At 46.6% G+C, this 23,176-nt stretch overlaps 1 protein-coding gene across 1 annotated transcript; it reads left to right on the forward strand.

Annotated features, from left to right (window-relative positions):
• Positions 1 to 18,774: 18,774 nt before the first annotated feature.
• LOC124695608 (putative receptor protein kinase ZmPK1) lies at positions 18,775 to 21,456 on the forward strand. The gene has a single exon (XM_047228438.1). It carries the CDS (start codon positions 18,790 to 18,792, stop codon positions 21,229 to 21,231), a length of 2,442 nt encoding a protein of 813 aa, XP_047084394.1. The 5' UTR covers positions 18,775 to 18,789; the 3' UTR covers positions 21,232 to 21,456.
• The last annotated feature ends 1,720 nt before the right edge of the window (positions 21,457 to 23,176 follow it).

Genomic DNA, 23,176 nt, shown 5'->3' on the forward strand with positions numbered 1-23,176 from the left:
CGCTATATCAAAACCCCCGAAAACTTGTCTGTGAGCATTTACAGTGAATCCTTCATCGAAACTGTTTGTCAACACCTTCTGCTCCTCGTTGGGTTCGACACTCTTATTTATCGAAAGTACTACGATACACCCCCTATACTTGTGGGTCATCAATCTTGCACATAAGAGGGAGGGTTTCCTTCTTGTTCTTGGGTTGGTGCATCATTAGCTTCAAGAGACGGAGTTTGTTGATGTTGTGAAGATGAGGGCTCCACCATAGTAGAGCATAGTCCTTCCCGAGACGCCACACCGTGTCCCTCAATGGGGCGGAAAAAACCCACACCCATTCTTACTATGGCATCTTGAGGTATTTCATCACCTGCACAAACATGAACTTGCCCCACTTGGGAGCCATCATTTTCCTCGAACTTCACACTACAAGATTCGATGATAATCCCGGAGGATACGTCAAAGACTATAAGTGTGATATTCGGCACCGTAACTAACAAATATACCCTCCAAAGTTTTAGGAGCAAATTTAGATAAACGAACTCCTTTGATTTTATAGAAACACTTACACCCGAACACCTTGAAGTATGAGATATTAGGCTTGTTGTCGGTGAGTATTTCATATGGAGTCTTGTTCAAGCCCTTACGGAGATAGAGACGGTTAGAAGGGTGGCAAGCGGTGGAGATAGCTTCGGCCCAAAAATTATAGCGGGATTTGTATTCCGCCATCATAGATCTTGTCATATCCATAAGAGTCCGGTTCTTCCTCTCCGCAACACCATTTTGTTGAGGGGTGTATCCAGCGGAATATTGATGTCTTATCCCCTCATCACTAAGAAAATCATTGAGAGTGTAGTTCTTGAACTCGGAGCCGTTGTCACTTCTCATTGCCATTATAAGGAGGTTGTGTTGACGTTGCACCTCGGTGGCAAAGTCAATGAAGATTTGTTGAGTCTCATCTTTCTTCTTGAGAAAGTAGATCCAAGTGTATCTTGAATAGTCATCAACAATCACCAAGCAATGTTTCTTCGCACCAAGACTTGCATGAGTGGTAGGACCAAAGAGATCCACGTGAAGGAGCTCCAAGATCATCTTGGAAGAGATAATAGTCTTGCTTGGGTGCGGAGAGTCATGCATTTTGCCTTCAACACAAGCCCTACAAACACGATCTTTGGCAAAGAAATATTTTTCATTAGTCCCACAATATGGTTCCCCTTGTGAAGACTTTGCAAAGTTCTCATGTTGACATGGGCCAAGCGGCGATGCCACAACCAACCCACATCCGCCTTTCTGAATAGGCATATCACACTTGAAGTGGTGGCCCCCGAAAAGTCCACCACATACAAGTTGTGTTCGCGATACCCAACGAAAGCGACTTTTAGAGTCTTGCTCCACAAGAGGACCACAATATCATTATCTAAAGACGGCGAAACCCATCTTGCCAAGGGCGGAAATGGATAATAAATTGTAACCAAGGGTTTTGACAAGCATGACATCCACAAGAGTAATGTTGTGTGCAACCACAACCTTGCCAAACCCAATACCTCGGATGTTGAATTATCGCCAAAGGAGACGGTGATATCATGAATGTTAGGCCTCAACTCCTTGACGAGATTCTTGCCGCCGGTCATATGACTTGTGCATCCACTATCAAGCACCCATTTTGAACCTCCGTCGGCATAGTCCTACATGAGATCAATTCTTGGATTTAGGTACCCATTTTTCAATGGTTCCACTTTTGTTAGCAACAAGGGTCTTTGGGACCCAAATAGACCAAGCAATATAACCATCATAAGGGCCAACATATTTTGCATACACATCACCATAATAATCTTTAAATAAAACATAGTGAGGGTTAGCAATTCCCGTATTATCATCATTAATAGTTTTGCCCTTGGAGGCATCAACATTAGTGATAACTTTCTTGTTTTCTTGTGTGGGCTTGGCCTTCTTCTTGTTTTCCTTCTTTCCTTGGCATTAAAACCAATGCCCTTCTTCCCATTGTTTGACCTTTGCTTACTCAAAAGGTCATCCAAAGAAAGTTTACTTTGGGGAGAGGAGGCCCTAGCAAGTTCATCCTTCAACCTAGCATTTTCCTCAACAATATTTGCATGATCACAAGAAAGGGTAGAGGAGTTAGGCACATCATATGAAGCTAGCCTAATTTGAAGTTGCTCATTAGACTTGCAGAGGAGAGAGTATTCACTCTTCAAAGCTTTGTGAGCCTTGTCTAGTTCATCTAGATCCTTCACAAGTTTCTCATGATCAACACCAAATTTGGCCTTTTCCTTTTTAAGCACTTTTGCTTTATCCCTAGCAAGATCTCTTGATTTAGTAAGCTTATTAATTTCATCTTGAGGCTCTTCAAGAATTTCTAGCCTCTCTTCAAGAGAAGCTATAGTTTCTTGTCCTTCCTCAAGGGAATTTTTAAGAGCGGCTATTTCAAGAGAGTCCTCTCTCTCTCTATTTGACATTTTTTATCAAGAGTATCATTTAGTTGTGCTAGACGAATCATGAGATTTGAAACATGCTTTTTAGTGTCACCTTGCAAGTTAAGAATGAACTCATCAAAATCAAGCATTTCTTGTTTCACTTTTAAGCTAGCATGATCAACCCCTCGATCATTTGATATGTTAGGCATAGAGGGGTTAGGAGATGATACCTCGGAAGATTTAGCCATGAGGCAACTTTCTTCCTTCTTTTGAATATCCTCATTAGGGGATTCAATTGGTGATGAAGAGTTGTTGGAGAGGGAAGCAAGAGCAACCAATCCATTGGAAGTTTCATCTTCATCATCATCATCATCATCATCATCATCATCATCATCATCATCATCCCCGGATGTGTATTCTTCTTGAGTTGATAGCACAATAGATGTGTCCAAGGAGGACCTTGCCATGAAGCAATGTGCATTATTGATGCGAGGGTTCTCATTGGGGGATTCAAAGAGAGATGAAGAGGGAATATTGGTGGTGGCAATGGCGGCCACTTCCTTTGGGGTTTCTTCTTCATCAATACTACTATCATCGTCCTCGGAAGAGTACTCTTCCTTGGTCACTAGCACAATCCTTGATGGCCTCTTGCCCTTCTTACTCTTGTTGTAGAATTTCTTGTTGGGGGCCTTTGAATCTTTGCTCTTGTCCTTGGGAATGAGCCTTCCACCATGAGTTTCTCTATGCTCATACGGACATTCGGCTATGAAATGGCGCTTGTCACCACAATTGTAGCACGATCTTGATCTTGGGCCCAAGCTCTTGAACCCGCTTGAGTTGTTTCTCTTGATGTTGTCTTCCTTGGCCTTGTATGGATCAACCCAAAAGGTTTTTGCATGGAATGCCATGTGATCATTGTAGTGGTATTCCAAACCTTCCGGATAGGACATGCTCCAAGATGTCCTATATGGTTCTTGTGGGTTCACTTCTTCCACGGTATTGACCGTCAACGCAAGATTGGTCCCTCTTGACATCCCAATAGCACGATTGCGAGAATCTTGAGAGTTTTGTTCGAGAACCTTGAGAGCTTGCAACTCGTGCACCACTTGTTGTGAGATGAGAGGAGGACAGCTTTCTCTCCCAACGAGAGTCTTGACATCAATAGGTTCAAACGGCATCATGCAATCAATATACTTGTCCTTGATCCAAAAATCATCAATATGTTGGGCACCCACATTCCGAAAAGCATTGGCAACTGTGATAAGTTTTCTATACATGACTTGATGATCTTCATCCGGCAACCTCATGAATCCTTCGGCTTGATTCCGAAGAGCACTATACTTGTTTCTCTTCATGCTTTCACTTCCCATGAAGCTTGTGTACAAACCCTCCCATGCTTCCTTGGCGGTTGTGAAGTTCCGAACAAGAGACAAGTCTTATGTCCCCACACTAGTTTGAATCATGTGCAAGGCAATTGAGTTGAGTTGGTTATCAACCTCTTCTCTTCTAGTCAACCTTTCGGGGTTGTAAGGCTTGTAACCTTCCAAGATAGTTCTCCAAAGTTCATTGGAGGCACTGCACACATAAGAGCGAAACTCAAATTGCCATGTACTAAAATCTTTATCATTAAATTTGGGTGGATCACCCCTAGTGTTTATATGAGGATGGGGAACCGGGATATCGGGAGAGCGGAAAGGTGGAGCCACATTATTGTAGCTCACACCCGCACTAGTTGCCCTAGGAGAAGCAATGGGGGTTTAATTGTGTTTAAGTGATCACCATCCAAGGGCTTGGTAGAGGAGGGTAATGTCGAAGCACCTCCCTCTTCTAACGCACCCTTGTCCTTTTCCTTTTCCTCTATGACGGGAACCACGGAGGGAAACGGGGTCAAAAGCTCGGAAATCATTTTCCTCATGTTTTCCATTTGAGCTTCCATGGAGGACCTCAAAGATGTTTCCATCAACTTGAGATCATCCATGGAGACCATCTTTGCGGCCCCTTCCGCAGGCGCGTTGTCCGTCATACTCTTAGGCGGTTAAGCCCGAAATAAGAGCCGAGGCTCTGATACCAATTGAAAGGATCGTATGCCGCACCTAGAGGGGGGTGAATAGGTGCTAACCAATTTTTAGTTCTTTTTTAATTTAGGCTTGACACAAAGGTAAATTCTCTAGATATGCAACTATGTGAATTTACCTATATGACAAGATCAACAACTAAGCAATATATAGCTAAGCAATATATAGGGAGGATAATAGGATAGAGGTAACTGAGAGTGGAGCACGCGGAGACACGGAGTTGATTCCCGTAGTTCCCTTCCTTTGCAAGAAGGTACGTCTACGTTCGGAGGAGTGTGGTCGCTACGAAAGCCAGACCAACGCCACGAAGGCTTCACTCAGGTCTCCTGTGAGCAACGCCAGAAAGGCCTAGCCCACTTCTACTAAGGGATTTCCTCGAGGCGGAAACCGGGCTTTTACAAGGTTCTTGGGGCACACATCCACAACCAAATTGGAGGCTCTCAAATCTGTAACAACAACAACAACAACAACAAGAACAATATCAACTACAAACAACTAGGGTTTTCCAAAATAGGAACACTAACAAAGGGGCCCTCAAGCATATGAGAGGGAAATGCAAATCGCTTCGGTGAAGATGTAGATCGGAGTCTTCTCCTAAGTATAATTTTTTAGTCTTAAATTGGTCTATTTTCTGATTCTATTACTCTGTTAGTATATGTTTCTTCCCTTAGTTCCAAATTTGTGTTGATCCTATATCATGATGCACACAGCATTCCATACTTCCATGTGTACTTAAACATTATTCCACATGATGTACTCATGATTTGTTTCCGTCTTAAAAAATTCCGCTTGATCTGAACTTTTTGTTTCGCATTAATGTGATCCTTGTTCCTTGGTTGTTAAAGTCATAGACTCATCCATGGTCATGACTTTATTCTATTTGGTCTACATATTGTTCCTTATGTAGGCGAGTTTTGTTTCTCTAGTGCTATTTTTTTCATTGTAGATTTATTTTTGTTTCTCGTGCACTAAAATTCTTGCCTAAGTGTAGTCGTGATTTTGTTCCATTTGATCTATATATTTGTTCCTCATGCAAACGAGGTTTCTCCCTCGAGCACTAAAAGTTTGTCCCTCATAGATGTGACTTTTGTTCTTTACGTGCTTAAATTCTTGTCCCAACTGTAGCCGCGTCTTTGTTTCATTTGGTATACATATTTGTTCCTCATGTAGATAAGGTTTGTTCATAGGTGCTAAATATTTGTGACTTTTTATTTTGTGCGTTGTTGCGAATTTTCCCCACAAGCATTATTATTTTGATCCATCGTCTGAATCCTCCTAAATGGGCCACCTTTGCCTAGTTAACATGTTATTATATATTTTTGGAAAAATTATAGAAATTATATTTGCTTTCTACCTAAATTAATTTGACACTAAAAAGCCCCTCAAAAATACAATAGAATCATGTTTATAAAAAAAGTGTTCATATATGTTGAACTTGATATTTATATGTATATGAACAAATGTTCATACAAACACTATTTGACCCGCAGGGTGTTTTTTGCACCCAACATATTTTTACGTTTTGTATACTAATAACACTGAATCAGAACAAAAAAAAATTCTTTCCCAAATGTGTATTTTACGTCGTATTTTTAGACGTCACGTAAATAGAATAACTATTATGCACCCCATGGGGGTCAAATAATGCTTTCCCAAATGTTCATGTGTATTAATATAAATAATTCGTATGCCTATAAATAAATGTTCTTGAGTTAGATAAGTTACTTGTACATGATACAAATGTGCATATATCACAAAATTATTATTCTATGTCATACAAATAAATAAATAATGTTCAGACATATTAAAATATTGTTCATGCATATGGGTAAATAAATGTATTTTTGAAAAATATGCATGTGTTTACGAACAGAAAAGATACAAAATAAAGGAAAAAAGTAAAAAAGGTGAAACAGAAAAACAAAAAATAAAAATAATAACTAGAAAAAACCAGAAAAAACATATTTGCACTCTTTACAAGTCCTTTGATTCCCACCACAAGGTCATCGAGTCGAGTGCATAGCTCTTCAGGTTACTCATTTGCCTTCATGGGAAACAAATCCATCTTGCTCTTCAACATTGCAAGATTGGCTGTCCTGATACTTTAAGTACCTTCATGCAAGTGCTTAGTGCCTTAGTGAATCCTCCCGAACGCCTTTGCCGGTTTCTTGAAGACTCACTCGAGACTCGAGTGAAGAGTGCCCGGGAGAGGGACTTCGGTAGGATGGTGACTTGGTGAGTGCTTGAAACTGGAATTGACTTTTTATATTTTGGCAGAAAGTATTGAACCATCGTCCATTTTCAAATCGTGATCTGCCAGTTTTTTTTAAAAGACAAATGGAATATTCATTCTGAAAAGAAGGATCATTATCTTAGAACCGTTGACACGATACTTTAGCGCCATGCCACGCCACTACCTGAGTACATAGGACGCAACGTAATGGATCTGCAGCTCAAAGTTTCAAACATCAGGTACTCAGGTAGTCAAGCCGCAATGCTAAAAGTCCCCGTTAAAAGTTGTGGCAACAGATTGTACAGCTAACTGAAGAAGCTATCAGTTTATATCACACTGAATCTCCCCGACGGAAGTTTCATGACTAGCACACTTTTCTTAAGGGCGCACTATCTTTTTTTTTTTTTTGAGCTGGAAACAAGATTTCCATTAACAGGTACGCCCAGCAACATCGCTGGCTACCAAGTCACAAACAAATTCAGGAACACAGTCCAGCCAGACTTCTGGAGAACTGCGACCAAGCTTAGCACCATACGTCGCCAAAGCGTCCGCGGCCTTGTTACAGGCCCGAGGGCAATATGAAATACGGAAAAAAGGGAAATTTAGTCTAACTTGAAACTTGATCTCTTTAAACACTGTACCATTCAGCGCCAGATCTTGATCATTTGCGGAAAGAGCTTGAACCAACACTTGGCTGTCAGTCTCAACATGGATGTTCTGCAAGCCCCAGGCTTGAGCTTGGCTGATTGCTTTGAGGCAGGCACTAGCTTCAGTGTGCAAAACATCCTGGGCCTGAGCTAGACGTCCCGCGCCAGAGCCAACCACGCTTCCTTCGGAATCTCTTATCACAAAACCCCAGCCACCAGTGCGGCTATAAGCATCAAAGCTGCCATCAATATTGATTTTCAAGATGTTATGAGCCGGTTTTTGCCAGACGCACACCTGAGTCTTCCCCTGCACTCCTTTATCTTTGTTGCAAAACTGAGAGAATTCGGAGGACAAAGACAAAAGCTGGAATAAGATTGACTCCTGCGAGGTTGTTGATTCACCGGCGTTGCACTTATTTCTCACCCGCCACCAGACCGATAGAAGCGCAACACATTTGAGCCTCACCGGCTCCTCCTGGAAAAGGATAACACCCACAACATCTTTGGCATCAGCACAGGTCAGTAGCTTCCGCCGGAGGGAATCCAGACCAAGGTTCCTCCATAGTTCCTTAACAGGTTTACATCGCAGGAACAAGTGGGCTCCATCTTCATTAAGGCGCTGGCACATAGGATAGAGAGGATCGACCTCCATTCCACGGCGCTGGATACTCCATCGATGGGGGAGGCTATTGTGTGCAATCCGCCACAGGAACTGCTTTGCTTGAGGGGTGATGTTTGCCTTCCAAATCATGCTCCAGGAGAAGGAAGGAACCGTCCCTTGCTCATTTGCCATACCAGGAAGATTAGGATCAGCTCTAAAAAGCTTGTACGCTGTCTTTACCGAGAAAATACCGTTAGGAGAATAGTGCCAAGCCCAGGAGTCTTCCATATCCTCAAAGACAGGCAAGGCTTTTATGATCTGGGCATCCTGAGCAAGAAAAATGTCGTCCACCAGTTGCTCATCCCACCCACCATTCACCGGGTCAAGAAGACCTTTAACCATTATATACACCTGTTGGCCCCGGGTAGTGACTGGCTTCCTACTCCAGCTTCTCGGTATCCATGGGTCTTGCCACATATTTATGGTGCACCCATCACCCACGTGCCGGATGACCCCTTGGCTCAGCAGCTGCACACCTTTGAGGATGCTCCGCCAAGTGTAGGAGATGCCCTCCTTTGGTTCAGCCTCCAGAACAGAAGTGTCAGGGAAATACCGGGCCTTGAGGACGCGAGCACACAACGATTCAGGGTCTGTGAGCAACCTCCAGGCCTGTTTAGCCAGCATGGCCATATTGAAAGCGTGCAAGTCTTTATATCCTAGCCCTCCATCCTTTTTTTGATTTGGTTAGCTTGTCCCAGCTCAACCAGTGGACCTTATTGTCATTATCTTGGTATGCCCACCAATGTCTACATATCATCGCATTGATCTCCTCACACAGGCCCTTGGTGATATCAAAGCAGGTCATGGCAAAGATGGGGATGGCTTGTGCACATGCCTTAATGAGGATTTCTTTCCCAACTTTTGATAACATCTTCTCTTTCCAACCTTGAATCAGCTTCCAGATTTTATCTTTGAGGTATGCAAAAATCCTGGCTCTGTTTCTGCCCACATACACCGGCAGCCCCAGATACTTTTCATTCCAAGCTTCCCTGGTGACTCCTAGAGTATTCATCATCTCCATCTTGTCCCTAGGCTTTGTGTTCTTGCTGAACATTATAGCAGATTTCTCCGCATTAATTGTCTGCCCCGAGCAAACCTCATACAGATGTAGGGTATTTTGCAGATGCTGCGAACTCTCGGGGGTAACTTTCATAAGAATCAGCGAATCATCTGCAAACAGTAAGTGGTTAAAACTGGGGGCATTTGGACAGATCTTGACACCCTCTAACTCTCCATTATCCTCAGCACTATTCAACAAACTTGAGAAAGCTTCGGCGCAAAGGAGAAAAAGATATGGTGATATGGGGTCACCTTGCCGAAGCCCTCTCTCGGGGATAAGTTCGTCGGTAATTTTGCCATTGATCTTGAATTTGTACTTGACAGTAGAGCAGCATTCCAGGATAAGCTCAATCCACCTTTGTGAGAAACCCATTTTTGACATCATGCACTCCAGGAAGTGCCATTCCACCCTATCATAGGCCTTGCTCATATCAAGCTTCAGGGCGGCAAAACCATCCGCACCAACTCTCTTATTCTGCATGAAATGTGTGACTTCATAAGCTAAAAGGATGTTGTCAGTGATCAATCTACCAGGCACGAAAGTGCTTTGATTCGGGGCAATAATCTCCGGGAGGATCAGTTTTAGCCTGTTAGCCAGTACCTTAGAAACAATCTTGTAGAGGACGAAACAATCTTGTAGAGGACGTTGCATAAGCTGATTGGCCTCAACTCCTTCATTTTGTCGGGATTCTTGACTTTTGGGATAAGAACCACCGTTGTTTCATTCCAGTCAGAGGGCAATCCATTGCCGTTCAGGACCTGCAGCACTTCCTTGGTAATCTGCTCCCCCACAATGTGCCAATATTTTTTGTAGAAAATAGCAGCCATTCCATCTGGCCCTGGAGCTTTAAGGTCGCCAATGCTAAATAAAGCATCTTTGACCTCCTCAGCAGTGTACGGCTTCGACAACTGCTCGTTCATGTCCTGGGTCGCTCTTGGAATAACACGGTCAAGAACCTCCTCCATCTGATGCCCTGCGCATGAAGTAAACAGGTTTTGAAAATAGTTAGACACCACCACCGCCATCTCCTCCTCCCTCTCCACCACCGAGCCATCCTCCCTAATGAGCTTTTTTATTCTGTTCTTTTTTCTTCTCCCCGAGGCGTATGAGTGGAAGAAAGTTGTGTTCCTATCTCCCTTCTCCAACCAGTTGGCGTGTGCCCTTTGCCGCCAATACAGGTCCCGCTGGTGCTCAAGCCTGTCCAGCTTGTACCTCAGAATTCCTTCCCGTTGAACATGATATTGTGAAATTTCTTTTCTCCTCCAGCTATCAAGTTCCTTCTTGAGCCTGGCTATACGCTTCTCCAAGTCACCGAGAATGTTATTGCTCCATTGGTGCAGATCAGAGGCCACCCCTTTCAGACCCGCCACTACATCCCCTCCCCGACCATGCGTTTCCCTCCTCCAGGCATTTTCAACAATGGTGCTGCACTCCTCCTCCTCCAACCACTTGGCCTCAAACCTGAAAGGTCTAGGGCCAGCACACCCCTGATTAGAGCCATCATCATTCATCACAACCACCACGGGTCTATGGTCAGAGTGCCTCGGGTTTTCATTGATGACTTTGAACTCAGGGAAGCGTTCGCACCACCTATCACATGCTACAGCTCTGTCGAGCCTTTCCCGGATGTATGTTGTTGCATCTTGACTATGGTTACGCCAGGTGAAGGGGTCCCCAATAAACCCCAAATCATGCAAATGACAGAACTCCAGAGCCTCCTTAAATTTGTCCATCTGGGATTGTGGCCGAGGGGCGCCACCCTCTTTCTCACAAGCTAACAAGATTTCGTTGAAGTCACCCATGCATATCCAAGGCTTGTCACTGTGATGTTTCAGCGTGCGCAGCAGCTGCCAAGTTTTATCCCTCTCTTCCGTTTTTGGCTCTCCATAGATGCCCGTAAATCTCCACTCGAAACATCCTCCTCCTTGATTGTAGCATCAATGTGGTATTTAGATTTCCATCCTGCAATCAAATTCACTCCAGTGCGCCAAAACAGAGCAAGCCCACCACTCTGCCCAACACAATTAACCGCCACCATGTTCGTCAAGCCCAGCTTCCATCTCAGCCATTGCAACCTTTCCTCCATCATCTTGGTTTCGCACAGAAACAAAATGTCGGGGTCCACCTTATCCTGGAGATCCAGGACGCCTCTAACTGCCGGGCCATTCCCCAAACCCCGGCAGTTGAAAGAGGCCAGCTTCATTGGGACCTGCCGGGCTGGAATGCCAGCCCCGCCTCATTTATCTGGTTTGTTTCCAGCCCCTGGTTCAATTTTGCTCGCTTAGAGATCTTTTCCTCATCCTCGTCCAGAATCATAGGATCAGCATCTCTCTTCCCCCTGCCATCTGTTTATCACCGCCCACTTGTTTTCCTCCCCCACTTTCCACTACACCATCAGACTTCTTTTTCCTTTTGAAGGTTTTTTGTATCTTCCTCTCACCCGCCTTTTTCATGTGTGGGTCCGTAGCAGTAGCATTATGCTGCAAGCTAGCAGTTTTGCCACCGTCCTTCTCAGCTGCTTCTCTTACTGCCTTTTTCTGAACCTGCAGTACCGAGCTATGTGGTAATTTGCCCATTCCCTCCACTCATGATTCCTCTTCGAAAGAGAGTTTTCGCTGGTTAGCTTGGCCTGAGGAAGGGGCAGGGAGTTTAAGGGGACTAGTCACCTCTTTCTCTTCCCTCCTACCGCCAAGCTGCTTGTTCTTACGCCAGTCGTCTTCAGCACCTCCCACCCTCTTGCCCGCTGCATCCGCTGAGCTGCTACCCCTCCACGAGTTAGAATTCCGCCCATCCGTGCCTCTTCCCCAGCTTCCCTCATCACTCCTTTTTCGCTGTGGTGTATGTTTTAACCAACTTCCATACTGTTTTTGCTCTTCCGGCCCCAATTTTATTTTACATACCCTCTCCACATGCCCAACGATGCCACACACATAGCAGAAGTTGGGTAAGAATTCATAGGTAATTGGGCACCATTTCTCCCTACCATCAGCACCAAACTCTGCCAAGATTCCCCTACGCAGCGGCACCGTAATATCGAGCCTGAATTTGACACGCAGCACTTGGCCCACCGCATTCCCATCGTCATCAACGTCCACTTGAATTACCTCCCCCAGCTCGTTCCCAATCTCCAGGCCCGTCTCCCTGTTCATCTGGCCTAGGGGAATGCCTTCCACTCTTGCCCAAATCGGAATTGTCCTGAACTCTATCTCGTCTAGGGATTTAGTTGGATCAAACTCCCTAATCACTATCAGCTCCTTTTCAAACATCCACGGCCCCTCCTGAGTAGCACGCGCAAAGCCAGAGTGTTGCTTGAAAGTGAACATGAACCTGTTATCCCCTAGATCTTTGCATACGAGGGGCTTGAGCGGGCACCAAATCCGGCCCAGAGCATTACCCAGAGCTTCCGCATTCGCCGGTTTCTCAGAGAAAAGCTTACCAATCGCCATGGGGTCTCTTGCCTCCGGCTGCTTCCCCGCCGCCTTGCCGATTCTCACTCCTTTCCTCTCCGCTTCTGAGAGCTTCATTCTTCTCAGCATTCCTTCCACGCCCTCCAGAGCCATGGCCGGAGAACACACACAAAGGGGCTGGCGGCGTCAAAGTGTATTACGGTCGAGCGCCGCCACGCTCGAGAGGCTATCTGGTGTGTAGGACGGCAAAAGAAGTTTGGGGAAAGCCTCTCACGTATAAGCGTGGGGTTCCGGTTGTATTTATATTAGGCCAAGAGACCAATTAGGGTTACAATACAGTTAGGATTACAATACAGCTATGTACACCTAATATACGCTAACACCCCCCCCGCAGTCGCAGCGGGAGGCTCTCGGACGCATAGACTGGACCGAAAGTCGAGGAATAGCGAAGACGGCAGCCCCTTGGTCATAATATCAGCAAACTGAAGAGCAGACGGGACGTGCAACACTCGCACTTCTCCAAGAGAAACTTTCTCCCGAACAAAGTGTATGTCGATCTCAATATGCTTCGTGCGGCGATGCTGCACTGGATTAGTCGACATATAAATGGCAGAAACGTTGTCACAGAAGACAACTGTGGCAGAACGAAGAGGTCGATGGAGTTCCTGTAGCAGTGCGACGGATCCAACAACATTCGGCAACCACATGAGCAACAGCGCGATACTCTGCCTCCGCGCTGGAACGAGAGACGGTTGTTTGTCGCTTGGAAGACCAAGAGATCAAACTGTCGCCATAGTAGACACAATATCCCGACGTAGATCGACGTGTATCTGGACAGCCAGCCCAGTCAGCGTCGGAGTAAGCCGTCAGGTCGGAAGAAGTAGAGGCGCGCAGATGGAGGCCGAAATCCATGGTACCACGAAGGTAGCGGAGAACACGCTTGATGAGCGCTAGATGAGGCTGTCTCGGAGCGTGCATGTGAAGGCAGATTTGCTGGACTGCGTAGGAGATATCCGGGCGAGTCAAAGTGAGATACTGCAATGCACCTGCCAAACTCCTATATTCCGTAGCATCAGGAAGGAGATCACCATCAGAGTCAGATAGCTTGGCCTGAGTGTCAACTGGTGTCGGGGAAGAGTGACAGTCAGCCATGCCAGCGCGCTGAAGAAGGTCGGCAGCATACTGGCGCTGTGAGAGGAACAGTCCAGTAGAAGAGCGACTCACAGCAATACCCAAGAAGAAGTGGAGGTCCCCAAGATCAGTCATCGCAAACTCGCTGTGCAATCGCTTCAATAAGCGCTGAAGGAAGCCAGTAGAGGAGGCAGTAACTATGATATCGTCGACATAGAGAAGCAAGTAGGCCGTGTCACTGCCGGACCGGAGAACAAACAAGGATGTGTCCGTCTTCGAGGCGGTGAAACCCATGGTAGCAAGGTAGGTGGCAAACCGCTGGTACCAGGCTCTAGGTGCTTGCTTCAGTCCGTAGAGAGACTTGTGGAGACGACAGACATGATCAGGCCGAGAGGGATCCACAAATCCAGGTGGTTGCTGACAGTAAACCACCTCATCAAGATTGCCATGAAGAAAAGCATTCTTGACGTCGAGCTGACGGATCGGCCAGGAACTGGAGACGGCGATGTGCAGCACCAGTCGTATAGTAGCAGGTTTAACGACAGGACTGAACGTCTCGTCATAGTCAATACCGGGACGCTGAGAAAATCCACGAACAACCCAGCGGGCCTTGTATCGAGCGAGAGACCCATCTGAGTGGAACTTCTGCCGGAAGATCCACTTGCCAGTCACAATGTTGGCCTGAGGTGGGCGTGGCACAAGAGACCATGTGCCGTTGTCAATGAGTGCCTGATGCTCTTCCGCCATGGCGGTACGCCACCGAGGGTCTTGCATGGCTTGACGAAAGGTGGTGGGTACAGGATCAGCAGGGGCATCGACAGCCGAGAGGTTGAGCCGATCAACAGGACGGACAACACGTCCAGACCGGGACGTGCGTGGAGCCGGAGCAGCTGGCGACGTCGAGGTAGTAGAGCGCTCGCGAGCACTGGGTGCTGTCCCGGTGGGAGAGCGAGCGGCGGCAGGTTGCCGAGGCGCGGCAGTCTGTCGGGGCGCCACGGCAGGCTGCGGAGGTGTCGCGGCAGATCGGCCTGGAGAGGTCGTGGCAGGCTGCCGTGGTGGTGCTGCAGAGGACCCTGCGGCGCTGACGGGTGTTGTAGCAGCAGGTACAACCAGGGGATCAGCAAAGAGGAAGTCCAAACTCCTGGACAATGATGGAGACGGCGACACGGGCCGTGGTGCTGCAAGCTGAAACGGAAAAACAGTCTCGTCGAATACCACATGGCGGGAGACAATTAGTTTGCCGTTTGTTGGATTATAGCAGCGATACCCGCGGTGGTTTGAAGGATATCCAAGAAAGACACAAGCAACGGAGCGAGCGCTGAGCTTATGTTTGGCCGTGGATGACAAGTTAGGGTAGCAAAGGCAGCCGAAGACCCTAAGGTTGTCATAGCGAGGAGGACGACCATGGAGGCGAGTATAGGGAACCTGAGACGCAATTGCTTTGCAAGGACGTCTGTTGAGAAGGTAGGTAGACGTGGCGAGAGCTTCTGCCCAGAACTCCGAGGGAAGATGGGCATGAAACATAATGGTGCGGATAGTGTCGTTGATGGTACGTATAGCTCTTTCGGCCTTGCCGTTTTGCTGAGACGTATATGGACACGATAAGCGAAGGTGAGTGCCATGCGTGGAGAGGAGAGTATCAACATGAGTGTTGAGAAACTCGGTGCCATTGTCTGTTTGAAGGGAGCGGATGGTAGCGCCAAACTGTGTGCGTGCATAAGCAAAGAAATTCTGGAGTGTACGGGCAACATCTGATTTGTGTGTAAGCGGAAAGGTCCAATAGAAGTGTGAGTAGTCATCGATAATTACAAGATAATAGCGACAACCAGAAATACTTAAAATGGGTGATGTCCACAAATCACAGTGTATCAAATCGAAAGCAGCAGTAGACACAGAAGTAGATGAACTAAACGGCAGCCTAACATGTTTGCCGAGTTGACACGCATTGCACACACTAGAATGACGACTTTTATTACACTTTATCAAATCTAGACGCTGAAGGGAGGATATGGCGTCGTGGCCCGGGTGACCCAAGCGTTGATGCCATAGCTCTTTATTGGATGACGCAAGGAAGGCGGTGGACTTGGTGGTAGGCCAACGGGTGGAAGTGCCGGGAAAGGTGTAAAGATCTCCGTCACTATTGCATCGAAGAATCACGCGACGGGTCTTCAGGTCCTTCACAGAGAAACCAAAGGCGTCAAACTCGATGGAACAAATATTATCACGTGTGAACTTGCGAATAGAAAGCAAATTACGAATAATATGTGGAACTAGAAGAACATGATTGAGTTTAAACGTGTGACCCGATGGTGTTTGAAACGAAGTATGACCCGAAGAGGTGATTGGAACAGTGTGACCATTACCGACAGTAACAAAGTGTGGAGACGAGAGGGGTGTAGGAACGGAGATGTTACCATCATCATATGTCATGTGGGACGAAGCGCCGGAGTCCATGACCCACCCGCCCTGCTGCAGGGCGAGGTTGTTGAGGGCGGCGATCAATGCAGAGTTGTCCCAGGTGGCCGGGGCGGTGGACGACGGTGCAGACGAGAAGAGCGGCGCCGAGGTGGTGTGGTAGGCCTGCGGACGCGGGCCGAGGATGCCAGGGGCGTTGGGGGCACGCCACTGTCCCGTGCCTGGAGAGAAGCAGACCCAAGGTCCCGTGGGTGCAGGGTTCGCCGATCGGGAGGCGGGCTGGCCACCCCCGTTCTTTGGCTTGTTCTTCGGCTTCTTGACCTTGCCGCTGGTGGAGGACTCGCCGCGGCAAGCCGTGCCAGTGCACGTGGCAGAGGGTGCAGGGAAGCGGGGCGCCTGGGCTACGAGAGCCGTCGACGCGGCGTTGGCGGCCGCGTTGGACTGCTGCATCTCTTCCATGAGAAGCATGCTCCGGGTACGGAGGAAGGAAGGCAGCGGGTCCGTCATAGAGATGATGGTGGCGGCGGACGCGAACCGCGGACCCAGACCGCGAAGCGTGTTGAGGACGAGGGCGCGGTCGGAGACGGGTGAGTCGTTGTCGGCGAGGGAGTCAGAGAGCTGCTTCTGACGGCGGCAGTACTCGGTGATGGAGGAGGCGCCTTGAGCTAGCTGACGAAAATCGTTGTCGAGGTAGATCGCTTTGCTAGTTTTGTTGGCGGTGAAGAGCTCGTGTATAGCGAGCCACAGCTGGCGCGCCGTTTGATCGCGGGCGAGCACCATGTCCGCGACATCCTCGTCGATGCCAGAGTGGAGGTGATGAAGGACGGTGTAGTCGTTGGACGACCAGGTTGCATCGGTGCGGGTGGCGGCGGTGGTGCCGTCGATGTGGCCGATGAGGCCGGAGCGGCCAAGGGACGCCTTCACGTAGATACTCCACTTGGTGTAGTTGGAGGCGTCGAGGGAGAGGACCACGGGCGCATGGCTGCGAGGGGCACCGCCAGGCAGCACAGCGCCGGTGGAGGAGGAGACCAAGGCGCCGGAGGTGGCGTCGAGGGAGGCTGGAGAGGACATTGGGGCAGCGGAAGGGTGAGACGGCGGCGGCCTAGGCTAGGGTTTAGGCTGCGGCGGCGGCTAGGGTAGGATCAATCTGATACCATGTAGGACGGCAAAAGAAGTTTGGGGAAAGCCTCTCACGTATAAGCGTGGGGTTCCGGTTGTATTTATATTAGGCCAAGAGACCAATTAGGGTTACAATACAGTTAGGATTACAATACAGCTATGTACACCTAATATACGCTAACATGGTGGAGGGAAGGGGATTGGGCTTCTCCCAGGCGCCCAGCCCAGGGGAGGGGGCGGCGTCTTTGGAGAGGGAGGGGAACGGAACCAGAACCTCGAAAGGACAGAGGTCTTGGACGGAGGAGACAGCACCGGGGTGGATCTACACGGCGGCGGTTGTACTAACCTTGAGTCGCCAGGGTGAGCCCTAGCGCCAAGGACGGCGCACTATCTTGGGGGCGCATGTCACATGTAATGGATCAGTCCAGTTAGTAATCAAAGAGGCACAATCGCGCGAGTGAATCAAGCACTGATGAACACGCTTGCTTAAGAGGATTCACATGGTAAAGATCATCCTTTGTCATGTGCCAGAGGAGTAGCATTGTGATTGGCAAGTTTGTTGCTGCAGTTTTAGAATTCAGAGCGCTAGTGTTAATGCTCTCCAACGACTGGAGATAAATTTGCGAAGTCTCCACTCTCCAGTCTGATGCTAACATTCCGCGGAAAGCCAAATGGATTGATGTATCGCAATGCATGAAGCCATAAACTGTTATTTTCTGTATGAATGCTCAATCTTTGAATTTTCATGGACTGTTATTGTCAAAGGTCGGTTTCTTTTGAGAAAAAGGTGAGGACGATCTGCCTACTTGCAGGCTTGCAGCAATGATATCACTATTATTGCAGTTTTGCAATTTCTTTCTGATAGTTATTGGAATCTGTCGCCTAAGGTGTCTGGGCGGGTGGATCATGGCGGTGTCCTCCTGAGGCGGCTGGGGCGGTGCTCATGGGGAGATCGCGTGCGGCGAATTGGAAAAAGTTATGGCCCATGTCCTTGTACAAATTGGACACCGTGTGAATGATAGACCACGCAGACTTGGCAAAGTGGACACTTTATTTCCCTTCTCAGATGCATGATAGATGATTGAACCAAGCACAAGTGGCTTAAACCATACCCCTGGAGTTTTATTTGAGGAGTATACATCAGCCAGCTGAAAGCCTGAAACAAGGAACAATTCTACGACGCTGAAACTTGAAAGACAAACACTTGCCAGAATAGTTGAATTATTGACTAAATAGAACAAGTTGCCACTCAAGAAAAAGACAAGAAGGTGTCTGAGAGAAGGCTATGTGCAACCATAATATTCATGCTGCAAAGTTGACCATTTTAAATTGGACCCGGCAACCATTGTAGGACATAGCAAATTAATTGCTCATGTATATTGTGGTCACCGCACAATTGAAATAATCGAGTATTTTTCACTTATCTGCTTATCAAGCACGAGTGGCCCAAATTAAATGGTGCCTTGGAATCAAGCCGTCATTCTCAAGCATATAAAATTTTCGTATTAAACTATAGAAGCATACCGATTCCTCTGGAGCGTGTACCGCTAGCCGGTTCCTATAATAGCACCATTTGTGATCATTTCAAAGACTGACTCAATGCCTCGAGCCTGCAACAAATATGGATACACGCTTTACCCCTCTCCTTCTAGTAAGTTTGATTCATCTGCTTTCACGCATCTCGGCTCATGAATTCCTCTTGCCAGGAACCTCTCTCTCTGTAGAGGATAGTTCTGACACACTCCATTCACCAAACGGTGCTTTCACCTGCGGCTTCAACAACATTTCCCATAATGCCTTTGTCTTCTCTATTTGGTACACCAGCACAGCTGAAAAGACTGTCGTCTGGAGCGCAAATCACCTCCACCCTGTGTACTCGTGGGGATCTGAAGTCATGTTAGATACAGATGGCAGATTGGCTGTAAAAGATTATAATGGCCAGCCCGTGTGGGAGAACCATGTGAACTCTTCATCAAGTGCCGAAAAAGCTCAGTTGTTGGACACAGGAAACCTCATCGTGAAGGGCCAAGGTGATATCATTCTATGGCAAAGCTTTGATTCTCCTACTGATACGTTGTTACCCAATCAGAACATTACTGCTGCTACAAAGTTGGTATCTGCTAATAGGTTACTTGTTCGTGGAAACTACAGCTTCCGTTTCGATGATGAGCATTTACTTACACTGTTTCATGATCGCAAGGATATCTCTTTTATCTATTGGCCAGATCCTAATACTAATATATGGGCAAAACAAAGAAACTCATTTCAGACCACCACAATCGGGGTCCTTGATAGTTGGGGGTATTTCCTTGGAAGTGATAATTTAACTTTTAATGCTACTGACTGGGGTGTCGGAGTTATGAGGAGGCTAAGATTGGATTATGATGGCAACCTTAGATTATACAGTTTAAATAAGCCAGATGGAAGATGGGCGGTCACATGGATGGCATTTCTTCGGACCTGTTCTGTACGTGGTTTGTGTGGTATGAATGGAATATGTCTGTATACACCTAGGCCTTCTTGTGCATGTGCCCCTGGACATGAGATCATCGACCAAAGTGACCGGAGCAAAGGTTGCAGGCCGAAATTCAACCTCAGTTGTGATGAACAGGAAATCAAATTTGTGAAGCTACCGAGCACTGACTTCAGAGGATATGATCAAAGTAAGTATCCTGTAGTTTCCCTACGTGCTTGCAAGAAAATATGCTGGAAGGACTGCAATTGCAAAGGTTTCTTTTACTTGAATGGAGACGGAAGCTGCTATCCAAAGTCGTTCCTTGCTGGTGGTGTAACTAGCCCGCAGTTAGCTGGTTCTATCTATCTCAAGCTTCCAAAGGCATTACAGGTCCTAAGGTCCTCAGTTCCTCACTCGCAACCTTTTGGTCCTAAATATGTTCCTAAATGTGATGCAAAGAACAAAATTTTCACGGTAGATTTTCTGGATGAACCTAAGAGTAGTCAGAGTGGACCACAATACTTGTACTTCTATGGATTCCTATCAGTGATATTTTGTGTGGAGGTAATATTTGTGGCGCTAGGATACTGGTTTATTTTTAGAAGGGATGGCAAGCAGTTAACAGGAGTATGGCCAGCTGAGGTTGGCTATGAAATGATAACAAACCATTTCCGCAGATACACTTACACGGAGTTGCAGAAAGCTACACGACAGTTCAAGGATAAGATTGGGAGAGGGGCATCTGGTTTTGTATACAAGGGGGTCTTGAAAGACAAGAGGGCAGTGGCGGTGAAAAGGCTGGCAGATATAAACCAAGGTGAAGAAGAATTCCAACAAGAACTGAGTGTGATTGGAAGGATTTACCATATGAATCTGGTGAGAGTTTGGGGATTCTGTACTGATGGTCCACACAGGATATTGGTTTTAGAGTACGTTGAGAATGGCTCGTTGGATAAAACTCTATTCAGTAGCAAGGGCTCCCATATCTTACTTGAATGGAACGAAAGGTTTAAGATTGCTCTAGGGGTTGCAAAAGGATTGTCCTATCTTCATCATGAGTGCTTGGAGTGGGTTATCCACTGTGACCTGAAGCCTGAGAACATACTGTTGGATGATAAATTGGAGCCAAAGATCACCGATTTTGGCCTTGCAAAACTTCTGAATAGAGGTGGATCCAATAAAAGTGTGTCGCGGATCCATGGAACTAGAGGTTATCTAGCTCCTGAGTGGGTCTCTAGCGCCCCAATAACAGCAAAGGTTGACGTCTACAGCTTTGGAGTGGTTCTTCTAGAACTACTGAAGGGGGGTCGTGTTTCAGACTGGGCATCAGATGGTGACGAGGACGTGGAAATGGTCCTCGGAAGGGTTATTAGGATGCTTGCAGAAAATCTGATGCTTGATGGCGGCGAACAGTTATGGATCGCTGACTTCATTGATTCCAGGTTGGACAGGCAGTTTGATAAGGTACAAGCAAGAACAATGGTCAAGCTGGCTGTTTCATGCGTAGAAGAAGATAGCAGGAAAAGGCCCACCATGGAAAATGTTGTGCAGATGCTTCTTTCGGTTGATGAGGCCAGTGGCATAGTTCAGCAGTATTCTACCAGCTAAAAAGGAGTTTGATGTTTGATATAGTACGCAGAATGTATGCATATTCTTGGATCCAAAACAAGATATCTATTATGTGTATCTATGTAAATCAAGAATTGCATGAGCCTCTTGTATACCAATATTAAATTTCATACTGGACCACACTTATGTGCAAAACCTATGCTGTACATATTGTAAGAATTTTTTATTTACCATTAACGCAAGATATGTTGACGGTGTGGCTTTTTTCCTTTCTGAGAATACAACATGTTCTGCACGGAAGTTCAGTGACACCTGTTTTTCTTATATCCAGGAGGCAAGTTCATTGGTTGAAGACAAATTATAGACCCTGTATAAGTATAACTAACAATGCGCAGTTCAGTCATATCACCGCAAAAGGAAGTTCAGAGTTGGAACGACTCCATCGCTGTGTATATGCCGTAAGATGCCAGTAGCGTACTCGTCATTTCACAAAGGGGGCAAGGAGTGAACATGATGTAAGTATTGTGCCCCCAGTAACAAAACAAATAAATAGTATAGTATCCATGGGTATTATGCACATAAAAAGGGGCAAGTAATAAGCACCCAGAACATTTTCAGCCTTCATTCTAACAGCCAACCTGTATGCCAATGGAACTACTAGACTTATCATGGAAGACCTTGGTGGCGATTATTTTGCAATACTTGCTGATGAATCTAATGATGTTTATGAGGACCAACAACTGTGTTCAATTTTCTATAAGGATTGCTTAAGCACAAATCAGATTCATCTTTCATTCCAAACTGATTCGTCCATTGCTGATATAGTGATGTGTCTAGAGATGTAAAAATCGATAAAAGTAAAGAACCTCGATGAGCTCTCAGCTATGCTTGGCGAATCAGAGAACTGTTCCAGAACAGTAGAACACCAGAAATAAACTGTCCTGTTTATTTCTCAAGTTGGTGCCAGTTCATCCTCTAGCAATTAGCAAGTAATTTCGGTGACGGAATTTTTCAAGAGAGCGCCCAAAAAATAGCATGTATATCAGTAATGAAATTACTTCTTGCTTATATTTTCCAAGTGAGATTTTTTGTACTCCCTCCGTCTATAAATAGATGCATGAGGTTTGACTAAATCTGGATATATCTATACACTAAATAGCGTCTAGATACATTCAGATTTAGACAAACCTCAGACATCTATTTATAGACAGAGGTAGTATAAGGCAGTAGTATGATGATATATCATATGGCGGTTCGAAGCATGAGGACTGCGTCTCTTTAAATTGGATTTTTTTTCCTAACTATAATGTGGTGTTGTGTTGTTCCAGTAAGAATAATCAGTACTTTGAGCTATTGGACATTTTCCATGTATGCCTTCAGTTTTACATTTTAGACAATATCGGTTAACACAGGAACAGGTCCACGAAGTCAAGCAAGCATGCTACCACTTCCAGAGCATTTTTTCAGTACAGCCCATTCCCAGTCTGAAGCCCCAGGATGTATGGAACTTTGCATCAGCCGATGTTACCCCAAAGAAGGGATTAGCGGAACTCGCTGCGAAAACAGGAAGGCAGCACGGCGATTCAAGGAGAAAGCGAGTGACCTGTGGAGCGGAAGCGGAGCGCTGGTTTGGCCATCGGAGTCATGGGATCCGGCGGAGAACTCGCTGGTAGGGTACGTTGTCGGTTGGGGATTCGTGGAGGCGGAGGGCGTGCGCCGACCGAATGGGGCGGTGAGGCAGAGACTGGGCGGGTGGTCGAGGTGGGCCTAGCGGGTCGCCGCTGAGTATGGGCTGTATGATGGGCTACGACTACAGATTAAAGCCTCTCTCTTGTCTTTTCAAATGAACAGTTCCGCGCCACTTCGTTTGAACCCTGATAAGCTATTCACAACAGAACGTCAAATTGATTGCTTTTTTAAGTAACCGTGTATTCCATGAATATAAAAAAGAGTACTATACAAAAGATCCACACAGAAACTACCA

This window comes from Lolium rigidum, chromosome 1 (genome assembly GCF_022539505.1).
Source record: "Lolium rigidum isolate FL_2022 chromosome 1, APGP_CSIRO_Lrig_0.1, whole genome shotgun sequence".
NCBI classification, from domain to species: domain Eukaryota; kingdom Viridiplantae; phylum Streptophyta; class Magnoliopsida; order Poales; family Poaceae; genus Lolium; species Lolium rigidum.

Bases quoted from the DNA above. Each gene is read 5' to 3' on its own strand.
- LOC124695608 (XM_047228438.1), top strand. From the start codon at position 18,790: ATGGATACACGCTTTACCCCTCTCCTTCTAGTAAGTTTGATTCATCTG.